Below are 12,566 nucleotides of genomic sequence, written 5' to 3' on the forward strand. Positions count from 1 at the left end.
GGCAACCAGAATGGTCAAAGGCCTGGAAACAATGTCTTATGAGGAACGGCTGAGGGAGCTGGGCATGTTTAGCCTGGAGAAGAGAAGGTTAAGGGGTGACATGATAGCCATGTTCAAAAATATTAAAGGATGTCATATAGAGGAGGGAGAAAGGTTGTTTTCTGCTGCTCCAGAGAAGCAGACACGGAGCAATGGATTCAAACTACAAGAAAGAATATTCCACCTAAACATTAGGAAGAACTTCCTGACAGTAAGAGCTGTTCGGCAGTGGAATTTGCTACCAAGGAGTGTGGTGGAGTCTCCTTCTTTGGAGGTCTTTAAGCAGAGGCTTGACAGCCATCTGTCAGGAATGCTTTGATGGTGTTTCCTGCTTGGCAGGGTGTTGGACTGGATGGCCATTGTGGTCTCTTCCAGCTCTATGATTCTATGAAATATATTTTTAAAACCAGGTATTCATGAAGAAAGGGGCACGGATAGCAAACAGGTTCAGAAGTGGCAACAGCATAAATAAAGTTTGGGGAGCAAGAGACAGAATAGCTCATCTCTTATTACATATTGACAGTGACTTCCTCCAAGGAAATGTTTCGGCAGGGCTGGATTAAACCATGCGGAGGCACATAGGCAGCTGAAAATGGGGGGGGGGATTATCTCCTAACAACGTTTTTTATCTTACCAATCAACTATTTTAATAAACCAAATCAATTTACTTTGGATCCGTTGTCACAGGGCCCCTAAAAGGTGTGGGACCGGTAGGCTGGGACCTGCTCTGCCTATTTGGTAACCCGGCACTGTGTTTCAGCTGTGCAAGAGGGGGAAGGAAGCCAGCCATGAAGTAACTCCTCAGGAGATGGGCCACTGCTGAGCATGCACAGTAAGATCTGTTCAGATCCCCACACATTTTGGCCAGCCTTCCCCGCAAGGTTGTTGTGCATGATGGAAGGGGAGAGTCATGCATGGCGCCAGGCGGTCCCTGGTGGGAATTAAACGCAATCCACTAAAATGAATGGTCCGGACTGAACCAGAGCTCTTCCTCCGCCCGCCCCCGAGGACCCGGGCTGCACAATCCCAGACTCCCTGCTGGTTTGAGGTTGCGATTGTTTCACTGATGATTTGTTAAATTATTTTATATGATTGATGTTGTATTTGGGATGTTTTATCTTGTTATTCAATGCTTGTAAGCAGCTTTGGGATTCGTTTGAATGGAAAGTGGCATAGAAATATAATTCAATCAAATGAATGAAATCCACCCTTTGAATGGAAGCGAGAGCGCGGCGCCACCTGCAGGCTGTGAGCCGCCACTACAAGCAAGGAAGTAATAATACCGCCCTTCTTTCCCCTCCCCTTCCAGTCAGCGCGGAGCAGCTGGGCGTTCTAAGTCCTCCCTTCGCGGTGGCTGCTGGGAGTCGTAGTTTCCTTCCTCCACCGGGACGGTGAGATTCCGTGGCAGCCGCGTTCGGCGGCATTGGCTTTCCCGTCATCCCTTGGGGCGAGAGCGAGAGAGGCGCGGAGGGCGGCAGCGGAGAAGGACGGCGGCCGAGCGGCGTTTGAGGTGGGCGCAGCCGGGGGGGGGCTGAGGTTTCTGGAGGCCGCAAAGGGGGCCTTGGGGGCCACTCTGCCTTCATTGGGATGGTGATGGGGGAGGGAAGGGAGGAGGGAAAACCTCGTCGCTGAATCAGACCAGTGGTCCAGTTAGCTCAGTATTGCCTGCGCGGGCTGGCAGCAGCTCCCCCTGATGGCGGGCCCAGGGGGCTCTTCCCAGCCCAACTGGGGATGGAGCCTGGGACCTTATGCATGCCAAGCAGCTGCTCTGCTTGTGAGCCTCCTCCCTTCCCCCGAAGCGCAGGAATCTGCCTCCCACTGAATCTTGCAAAGGAGGCGACTCGAATCGCACAAGGATTGGAATATGGAGGTTTTTACAAACCCCCTGCGCCCCAGTCCATTGTTCAGGGCAACGGTGTTGCCCACACAGACTGGCAGCGGCCTTTCCCCACGGCAGGCACAGGGTCTTCTTCCCCAGCCCTACCTGGAGGTGAATCTAGGACCTTCTGCATGCAAAGCAGGTGCTCTGCCACGGAGCCACCGCCCTTTCCCCTAGATGCCCATCGTTTGCTGCCCTCCTGATCGCTCTGCCTGGGCCTAAAAGTCTTGATGGCACCAATAGGGCTGGTTGGAATCAAATTTTCATTCTCTTCCCAGGCTCTGGCTGCCTCCCTCCCTTTTGTTCTCTGCCATCCCTGGCTGGATTTCTTCTCTCCCCTAGAGGCCCTTCCCAACCCCTTCCCCTGCCTTGGGATTCCCTTCCACCCGCCTCCCTGTTTCTGGGAGACCCCTGCACCCAAAGGCCCTTTGCACTCATCACAGCTCCCTTTGGAGCCAAATCTGGCAAGTGTGGGGCTGTTGGGGGACGGTGGCTTTTCTTACATTTCTTCCTTCCAGCTCAGTGGCAGACTCCTTTCCCCGGCTGTAACCACCTGCAGTCCTGGTGTCTCCAGGTAGGGCTGGAAAAGGCTGAAACCCCAGAGAGCTGCTGCCGGTTTGTGTAGGAAATATCAAGCTGAATGGGCCAATTCCTGTGTTCCCATCCATGCAGAGTTTCACCATGGCACTCACACAAAGCGTGTGTGTTAGGGTGGGTTTCCATTTCTCTTCTAAGATCCCTGAGGCCTCTCCCTTTTGGATTGGGATGCCAGTTGTAGGTTTGTGTTGGAATGCAGATGTAGGATTGAAATCTGGGTTGGGGAATTAGCCATCGTGGGAATGGGATAGAGGAAAGTCCCTGTGTGTGTGTGTGTGTGTGTGTGCGTGTGCAGATGGGGCGAGGCCCTTAGAAAGAGGGGGAAACCCTACTCCTTGAACTGAGATCCATGGAGCCATTGTTGTGTCAGTTTTCAGGTGCGTGTTGGAAGAAAAGATTCTCTGCCTGTTGATATCAGCCAGGTACTTCACTGTACTGATTTTGGCACTTGCTAAAAACTTTTTTGTTTAGAGATGCCTACCCAGATGTGTGTTGTTGTTTTTTTATGTACACTGGTATTTTTTTAAAAAACCCAACAACAACACCCGCTTGATTCGATCTATATTTGATGGTTTTTAACTTAATAAAACTGTCTCATGACGGAAAGGCTACTATAGTCTGTTATGTGGGAATTCTCGTTCCCGTTTGCGGAGTATGCGGAAGGCAGCCCTGGGTCGTTTGACCCTTTAATTAGTTCTCTTTTCCTTCGTGTAAAAACTATGCAAGAAACTCCCTTTCAAAGTTTAAATAGCATATAACTTAGTGTGCTTGCAGTTGCAGATTAAATAGATGCTAGCTGATACTCTGAGACAGACAGCAGTGCAACCAACATAACATACCTGCTGCTCTGTTAAGACTGTTCAGTACTAACTGCCATAACTGAAATAACTGCCATAACTGCCACAGAGTGTATGATGTCACAAGAGTTCCACAGCTCTTGCAGCTAACCCTTCATAAAAGCATTTTGGATGCTAACATCCCACATGTTAAGCTCTTGGTTAATTTTTAATATGCTGATTTTTATCAAATTTTCCCCTGTGAATATGTTTTATGTAAACAGCTTTGTTGTTGTTGTTTAGTCATTTAGTCGTGTCCGACTCTTCGTGACCCCATGGACCAGAGCACGCCAGGCACTCCTGTCTTGCACTGCCTCCCGCAGTTTGGTCAAACTCATGTTCTTAGCTTCGAGAACACTGTCCAACCATCTCATCCTCTGTCGTCCCCTTCTCCTTGTGCCCTCCATCTTTCCCAACATCAGGGTCTTTCCAGGGAGTCTTCTCTTCTCATGAGGTGGCCAAAGTATTGGAGCCTCAGCTTCAGGATCTGTCCTTCCAGTGAGCACTCAGGGCTGATTTCCTTAAGAATGGATAGGTTTGATCTTCTTGCAGTCCATGGGACTCTCAAGAGTCTCCTCCAGCACCATAATTCAAAAGCATCAATTCTTCGGCCATCAGCCTTCTTTATGGTCCAGCTCTCACTTCCATACATCACTACTGGGAAAACCATAGCTTTAACTATACGGACCTTTGTCGGCCAGGTGATGTCTCTGCTTTTTAAGATGCTGTCTAGGTTTGTCATTGCTTTTCTCCCAAGAAGCAGGCGTCTTTTAATTTCGTGACTGCTGTCACCATCTGCAGTGATCATGGAACCCAAGAAAGTAAAATCAGCTTAGATTTTTTAAAAATATTCAATGGCATACAAATATTGTTAAATGCTTTCTTTAAAACGTGAGCTCTTAATACAGGGTGGCAAATGTGACCTAACAGGCATTACTGGAACCTAGTGGGATAGGACTCAAGACTGGAATGTAGAAATTGAGGACTCCAACCTGTCACTTCACAGCAGTGACCAGAGGAGGATTGACTTGTTGTGAAGAGCACAGGTAAAAAAATGCCATGGTGCATCTGTAGCAGCACAACCGGACTCCTTCATCCGCCCCAGCTGCAACAGAACATGTCTTGCCCATTTCAGTCTCCAAAGCCACAGTGGATGCTGTAACTCTCCAATGGGTTGACTTCACCCCTGAAGGCACACTCTTCCATTGTCTCCTGAGACAGACAGATGCCATCAACAACCTGTTCATAAGGAATTTATCAAAACGGAAGGGAGAAGGAGTAGCATTCTATTTAAAGGATGTGTACGCTTGGAGTATGGAAAGTGGATTGAGAGCATATGGGTTCAACTTGTAGGAATACCGTAGGAAACAACAGTGAACTTACTGTGGATATCAGCTATAGACCTCCAAGCCAGACTGAGGGCTTGAATGATGCTTTCCTCCTCCCCCCCCCCACAATGCAAACAGTATTTTATTGATGTCATTCACTTCCAGACAACTTCCCTCTTCCCAATTCCCTGTAGGGAATGCCACTTTTTATTATTCTTTTTAATTGAATTTTACATTGCAAATTTAAACTAAAACAATAAACATCATCATCATTTAGGATTCCCTGAATCCTTTGACTCCCCTCCACTCTTCCATGGTTACAATTTTCAATCTTTTTCCACTGCTTCCCTTATTTTGTCTATTTTTCTTAAATAATCCAATTTTACCTTAGTTTATAGTACATTACAAATGTTACTCAAATCCTGCCAAAGTTTTTAGTTGTTTACAGTGTTCTCTTAAGTACATTGTGAATTCCCCCCATTGTTTCTTAAATTTCTTCTCTTCCTGGTTTCTGATTTTCCTGCTCAATTTGGCCATTTCGGCATAGTCCATCATCATCAGCCATTTGTCCAGGAATCTGTGCTATCCTGCAGAGAGGGGTGAAACACAATTCCACCTGCAAAAGCTTCAGCTAGTCATAGCCATACTGTTTCATTCCCAATCACTGCAGCTCTCATACCTTCCTGCTGTAATCTCATAATTTTTCATACCACAAACATATTGGTTTATTCGTTTCTTTTGTTCCTCTTTTGTTGCTCTAATAACGTGGGAATTTGGGGAAGCATCACAAAACGAAAAAGATAGAATGGTTCACAGGGGAACTTGAAGTCACCTTGCCTTAACTACCTCTTTGGATTGCTAAATTACCTGTGAGATATATCTCTTCCCTTTTTTTCTGCTTTCAGGGTTTTCTTTTCTTTGAGGAGGTGGCTGTGCATGTCACAGAGGAGAAGGGGCCCTCCTGGATCCAAGCCAGAGGGCCTTGCACAATTACATCATGGAGGAGAATTACAGAAATCCGGCCCCTCTGGGTAAGTCTCCTTCTTCTCTTGGCCCAAAGTTACTCACACACCCAGGACAGCATCATAAGATCACGACACATGGTCTCAGAGTTGTTCCTGCTGCTTTTGAGCTCTGTTGATTGGAGGTGCTATGGATGAAACATGTGGCCTGATGCATAATGATGGCTGGATACAATTAAATAGTTGAGATGCTGGAATGTAAAACAAATCCCACGAGTGCAATGTGCCTATTTCCTTCCTCTCTTCCGCTTGTGTGCCCCTCTAGATCAGGTCTGGCAGACTGGGAGAACCCCAGACTGGGGGAACTAGGAAATGGGAGGTTGTTTTACATGGCAAGTCTTGTGGAATGTCAAATTCACTCTGAGCTTCCAAAGCTCTATAATCTATATACAGTATATAAAAATGTAGAGGGTACATGTTTGTTCCAACGAACCTTTCTCCACAACCACTTACCCGATCGTCCTCAAATTTGCCCACAACATCGGGAGCGCATCTGAGAGTGTCTCTATCCACTTACATTGTCCATACACACACCTAGGACAGGTAGAAACCTGGATTTGTATACAAAAAATTGCCCCCTCCAGTGGACAAGCAGCATCCAACAAAGTGCCAAAATCCCTCCCACTCCCCATCCACCCCACCAAACAAAATCAAACATACACCCAAAATCCCGCCCACTGGCAAAATAACGGCCACTCTCCATCCACCCCACCACTCCGGGACACAGCCCACCCCAACAGTAGCCCGCTCCCCAAGGACCCCCTCCCGCCATGCAGGTACCTACCCCACAGATCCCCCCACTCCCCAGATATCCCCCCATTGGTCTCGGCCTTCACCATCCTACCTGGTCCACAATCCGTGCCCTCCGCTCATATCTCACCCTATCCACGATCCCCGCCCTCCGCGGAGATCTCCCCACCATCACAAAACAGCCCAGTGGGGCCTACAGGGGAGTCTAAAGGGGGACTCTGAGGGCCCAGTTAACATACTGACCCACAGTGGAGCTTACAGGGGGGTCTGAAGGGGGACTCTGAGGCAGGGCCAGCTAGTATTATAATATACAGTGAACAGCCTTCTATTTTGAGGGTCTGCTCTGTCCTCCCCGCTGTCCACGAAGCAAATTTCTCTGACCTCCCAAGACCCCACTGATTTTACCAGCAGAGACAAAAGGATGAAAGATATGGGAGCGGACCCAGCACAGGGATAGGTGCAGCCCAGTGCTCTAATGAGGAGGAAATCCAACTCTTGCCTGGTTCTCAGATTGATTATAATGATGTGCACAGTTCAGCTGGGAGGTGGGGGCTGTGTGCTTGTTTGTATGTCTTGTGTGTGTACAAGCAAAGGTGTATGTGTGAGAGGGACAGTGTGGACTGGCCATGCCCACCTTTGGCTATGCTTACCGTTGTCATGCAGCCCCCAGGAACATTGGTCAAGGGGTAATGTGGCCTTCAACCCTCCCAGCTCTATATGTACTCCACATCAGCAGCCAGTTAGCCAGTTATTGCCCATCAACAGTGGCTGCCTCCTGGCTATCCTTCCCCTTCTCTGTTTCAGATACCTGTTAATTGGAATTGTTCCGTAATTTCGGTATCCGTTCCTCCCTGATCAATTCCTCTTTGTATTCCTGCAGGTGATCAGAAGGAGAGCAGTCAAGAGAATGAACCCCGGAGAATTAAAACTGAAGCAGAAGAAAATGTGAGGAAGGATGCTGTTCTTCCAGGTGGTGCTGGCTTCAATGAAATTCCAGTGCTGGAAGAACCTTACACAGGCAAGAAAGAGGAAAATGTCTCTCCTTGTGCAAAAAAACCAACTAGAATATCAAGCCTTAGCACCATTAGAAGAAAACATGGTGGGGATAAACGGTTTCAATGTTCAGAGTGTGGAAGAAGTTTCAACTACAAGTCACATCTTCTTGTACATGAAAGAATCCACACAGAAGATAAACCATATAAATGCTCAGAGTGTGGAAAGAGTTTTTGTTTGAGCTACAACCTTCTAACTCACCAAAGAATCCACACTGGAGAAAAACCATATAAGTGCTCAGTGTGTGGAAAGAGTTTCACTCAGAGCAGTACGCTTTTTAATCACCAAAGAATCCACACAGGAGAGAAGACACATACATGCCCCACTTGTGGAAAGTGCTTCAGCCAGATAACTGACCTTCTTAGTAATCAAAGATTCCACACAGGGGAGAAACTGTATAAATGCTTAGAGTGTGGAAAGAGCTTCACTCAGAACTCTTCACTCAGAGAAGAGAAACGGTATAAATGTTTAGAGTGTGGAAAGAGTTTCCGTCTGAGCTCCAACCTTCTTACCCATCAAAGAATCCACACTGGAGAAAAACCGTATAAGTGCTCAGTGTGTGGAAAGAGCTTCACTGACCGTAGTAGCTTTTCTCGTCATCAGAGAATCCACACAGGAGAGAAGCCACATAAATGTTCCAATTGTGGAAAGTGCTTCAGCCAGAACAGTCGACTTCTTAGTCATCAAAGAATCCACACAGGGGAGAAACCATATAAATGCCCAGAGTGTGGAAAGAGCTTCACTCAGAGCAGTACACTTTTTAATCACCAAAGAATCCATACAAAGAAGCCACATACATGTTCCAGTTGTGGAAAGTGCTTCAGCCAGCAAAGTGACCTTCTTAGTCATCAAAGAATCCACACAGGAGAGAAACCATATAAATGCCCAGAGTGTGGAAAGAGCTTCACTCATAGCAAAAGCCTTCGTAGTCATCAGAGACTTCATGCAGGTGAGAAACCATTTAAATGTGCCGAGTGTGGGAAAAGCTTCAGTCATGGCAGCAACCTTACTTATCATGAAAGAACCCACACAGGTGAAAGACCTTATAAGTGCTCCGAGTGTGGAAATAACTTCACTGACCGCGCTGGCCTTTCTCGTCATCAGAGAATCCACACAGGAGAGAAGCCACATAAATGTTCCATTTGTGGAAAGTGTTTCATCCATAACAGTATCCTCCTTAGTCATCAAAGAATCCACACAGGTGAGAAACCGTATAAATGCCTAGAGTGTGGGAAAAGCTTCACTCAAAGCAGTACGCTTTTTAATCACCAAAGAATCCACACAGGGGAGAAGCCGTATAAATGCTTAGTGTGTGGAAAGAGCTTTGCTCAGAGCAATGGCCTTCGTTATCATCAGAGGCTCCATACAGGCGGATGTGAGAAAAGCTTTAATTGTAACTAAAACCTTGCTTTACACACGGGAGAAGACAGTTTAAACAACTCTTAAATGATATGGGTCTACCTGTGTTGGAGCCAATCACAATATTTGAGGACAACCAGACCTGCATTCATATGACTGAGTCCAAGAAAGTCCAACAGAGGTCTGAACACGTGGATCTCAAATACCATTATGTAAGAGACCACGTGGAACAGAAACTACTCCGTATATTCCGGCGTATAAGACGACTGGGCGTATAAGACGACCCCCAACTTTTCCAGTTAAAATATAGAGTTTGGGATATACTCACTGTACAAGAAATACGACCCGGTGTATAAGACGACCCCTGACTTTTGAGAAAATTTTCCTGGGTTAAAAAGTAGTCTTATACGCAGGAATATACTGTAATTAAATTACAATTCTGCCCCGCAGAAAAAAATCTGACAGATATACTGATAAAGCCTCTTGCAGCATGTAAACGTGAACAATTGGTGAAACGGCTAGGTTTTCTGCCATCAAATGAAAGCCAATATGATGAACAAAATTAAAGAAGGGGTGTTTGAGTAACTGGATGTGAGAAAGGGTTAATTTCCTTTATGAGCATAAATCACCCCTAAACAAGGTACAAGGTCAGCCAAGCCAGTTGCTATGGTAATGGCCCAGTGCCCCTATATCTGTCATTAATGCATGTCAGCTCAGTAGTAGAGTCTATTAGTTGTCCAGTGTTATGTCTTGAATTGGTGAGTTTACTTAGAATATTGGAAATACCTTGTAATCTTATGTATCTGTATATATCTGTATCTGCAGAATCCTACAAGCTGTGTATATCTATGTCTGGAACCGTTTTACTGAGCCTCGTTTTCTGCAACAGTAAACACTTTGGATCTTAAGCTGCTTCTGTGTGGTGACTGCATTATTTATCTCACCCAAGAGTCTCAATATATGTTTCCCATTTTGGGCTTCAACAGTGGATCAAGGCTCAGATACCAGTAAAAAAATCCAGGCTGGATTGTGAATCGTCACCAAGTGGAACAATAAACTCTGTCTTTTGGGTGTAACTCCAGATATCACAAAGTCCCCAAACATGGAAGACATTCAACAATGGGTACTGGCCCTTCCTTTTAATTTTTTTCCCCTTAATGAAACTTTCTATGGTGTTATAAGAATTCTATTGCATCCGCCCCATTAACATTTTATCATTCCACTTCCCATGTTAATCATTATACAATGCAATGCAATGCAATACCTTTATTGACATTTAAAGTTAAGATATTTGAAGTCGGTGGGATAGATTTAAAAATGAGGCTGTCGAGGGTCACAAGGCACTCGATTGTTCTGCTTCACGCTGTCTGTTCCCTAGAGCTGGCATCCCCAAACTGCGGCCCTCCAGATGTTTTGGCCTACAACTCCCATGATCCCTAGCTAACAGGACCAGTGGTCGGGGAAGATGGGAATTGTAGTCCAAAACATCTGGAGGGCCGAAGTTTGGGGGTGCCTGCCCTAGAGGGATGATTCATTAAGAACCCCTTCGGGTAGGATGGAGAGAGAAAAGGAAGCCACGTCCTTGTCCCTGTCAGCTAGGAGGAACGTCATTTGGCTTTCTCTCGGAGCCATGCATCACAGGTCCGGCATCTTGCTCACATCTGTTTGCAGAGTCTGCTATGCAAAGGGCAGTCCAGGAGAAGATGGTCCGGTGAGTCTGGTACTCCCAGAGTGCAGGCACACAGGACTTGATAAGGAATTTGTGAGTATCTACCTGTGGTCACTGTGGAGGGGAAAGCATTTAGTCTTTTAGGTAATTGGCACAAAATCCATAAAAAGTAGTTATGCCTAGGGCCTCCGGAGAACAGGGTCTCTTGAGTGTGAGGAGACGAGGCCTGTTTTTTGTGTTCATAAAGCCGCTGCTTGATTGTTTAGAGTATGTAGCTTTCATCACATACTTTGAGGCTCTCCAGAGCAATACCCGAACTGCGTATTTTGTCCTGAATTGCTGTATACCAGGCACCCCCAAACTTCGGCCCCCCAGATGTTTTGCACTACAATTCCCATCTTCCCCGACCACTGGTCCTGTTAGCTAGGGATCATGGGAGTTGTAGGCCAAAACATCTGGAGGGCCGCAGTTTGGGGATGCCTGCTCTATACCATTTAGATGAAGTGTGGCCTTCAAGCATAGAAGTTGAAAAGGTATTTGATGTTGTTCTGTAATATACTTTCAGCCAGGTCTTTGCTTGTAATGAGCCATGCGTTGGTTTCCATCAGATGTCGACCGGTTTCGGCACATAAGGTTAGATAACTTATGGTACACATTTAGGGGCACCAAGGATCTTGCGAAGGAAAGTGGCTTGAATTTGTTCAACTTCTCTGTTGAATGCACATATCCAAATTGGAATGCCGTACAATATGGTCACAAGCCCCCTTATGCATATGTGCTGACCGCAATCTGCCCTACTTTTCATGCTCTAACCATGAGTCAGGCTCAAGCCAATTTCTTAAGTCAAATGTTAACCACCTATCAAAGGTACAGTGGTACCTCGGTTTATGAACACAATTGGTTCCGGAGGTCTGTTCATAAACTGAAGCGAACTTTCCCATTGAAAGTAATGGAAAGTGGATTAATCTGTTCCAGATGGTCGGCGGAGTACTTAAACTGAAGCGTTCATAAACTGAAGCGAACTTTCCCATTGAAAGTAATGGAAAGTAGATTAATCCATTCCAGACGGGTCTGCGGAGTACTCATCCTGAAGCGTACTTAACCCGAAGCATGGGTGTAATTGGTTCTGGAAGTCTGTTCATAAACTGAAGCGTTCATAAACTGAAGCAAACTTTCCCATTGAAAGTAATGGAAAGTGAATAAATCCGTTCCAGATGGGTCCACGGCATTCGTAAACCGAAAATTTGTAAACTGAGGTGTTCATAAACCGAGGTTCCACTGTATATGCAACCTCTGCGTGTCTAGGTTAAGCGTGTTTAATCCAAAGTCTTAATAAAGCATCCTTAAACAATGAAAGCTCACTGGAAGGACAGATCGTGAAGCTGAGGCTCCAGTACTTTGGCCACCTCATGAGAAGAGAAGAATCCTTGGAAAAGACCCTGATGTTGGGAAAGATTGAGGGCACTAGGAGAAGGGGACGACAGAGGACGAGATGGTTGGACAGTGTTCTCGAAGCTACAAACATGAGTTTGACCGAACTGCGGGAGGCAGTGCAAGACAGGAGTGCCTGGCGTGCTATGGTCCATGGGGTCACGAAGAGTCGGACACGACTAAACAACAAAACAATGAAAAGGCAACAATCATTTGATTTCCTACACCTTTTATTTTTCACCACTGTAATTAATTAATTAATTAATTAATTAATAAAAGAATGGTGTTTGTTGTTTAGATCAATCCATATAGCTCATTGGATAGAGCACAAGACTCTTAATCTCAGGGCCGCTTTGAGCCCCATGTGGGGCAAAAGATTCCTGCAGGGGGTTGGACTGGAACTCCTTTTAACTCTGCAATTCCATGATTCTGTGATCTAAGGGCATTGCTTTCAAGTGGAATCATTCTCGGCACACGCAAACACATTTCAAACACATTCAAAGGTTTTAAGAAAAAATAATAATCTTGAGTAAATACTTTTCCAAATGAAATGGTCGTATGATCTCAACAATCAAGCGTTGGAAAACCACCCAAAATGGCATG

The 12,566-nt window shown here is 45.9% G+C and overlaps 1 protein-coding gene across 3 annotated transcripts; it reads left to right on the forward strand.

Moving 5' to 3' along the window:
• Positions 1-1,392: 1,392 nt before the first annotated feature.
• On the forward strand, positions 1,393-9,771 carry LOC132591588 (uncharacterized). 3 transcript variants are annotated; one of them, XM_060270830.2, is made up of 3 exons: positions 1,393-1,549; positions 5,585-5,710; positions 7,332-9,771. In XM_060270830.2, the coding sequence occupies exons 2-3, from the start codon at positions 5,677-5,679 to the stop codon at positions 8,903-8,905; spliced, it is 1,608 nt and encodes a 535-aa protein (XP_060126813.2). In that variant the 5' UTR covers positions 1,393-1,549; positions 5,585-5,676; the 3' UTR covers positions 8,906-9,771. The 3 variants fall into 3 exon arrangements, with proteins under 3 accessions (XP_060126813.2, XP_088520153.1, XP_088520152.1); XM_088664027.1 differs by lacking the exon at positions 1,393-1,549 and adding an exon at positions 1,680-2,629; XM_088664026.1 differs by lacking the exon at positions 1,393-1,549 and adding an exon at positions 2,758-2,937.
• The last annotated feature ends 2,795 nt before the right edge of the window (positions 9,772-12,566 follow it).

The sequence above is a fragment of the Zootoca vivipara genome, chromosome 2, assembly GCF_965207765.1.
Source record: "Zootoca vivipara chromosome 2, rZooViv2.hap1.1, whole genome shotgun sequence".
In the NCBI taxonomy this organism is placed as follows: domain Eukaryota; kingdom Metazoa; phylum Chordata; class Lepidosauria; order Squamata; family Lacertidae; genus Zootoca; species Zootoca vivipara.

Coding starts and splice junctions, on each gene's coding strand:
- LOC132591588 (XM_060270830.2), top strand. CDS start 5,677: ATGGAGGAGAATTACAGAAATCCGGCCCCTCTGG. Junction 5,711..7,331: donor CAGAAATCCGGCCCCTCTGG/GTAAGTCTCCTT, acceptor GTATTCCTGCAG/GTGATCAGAAGGAGAGCAGT.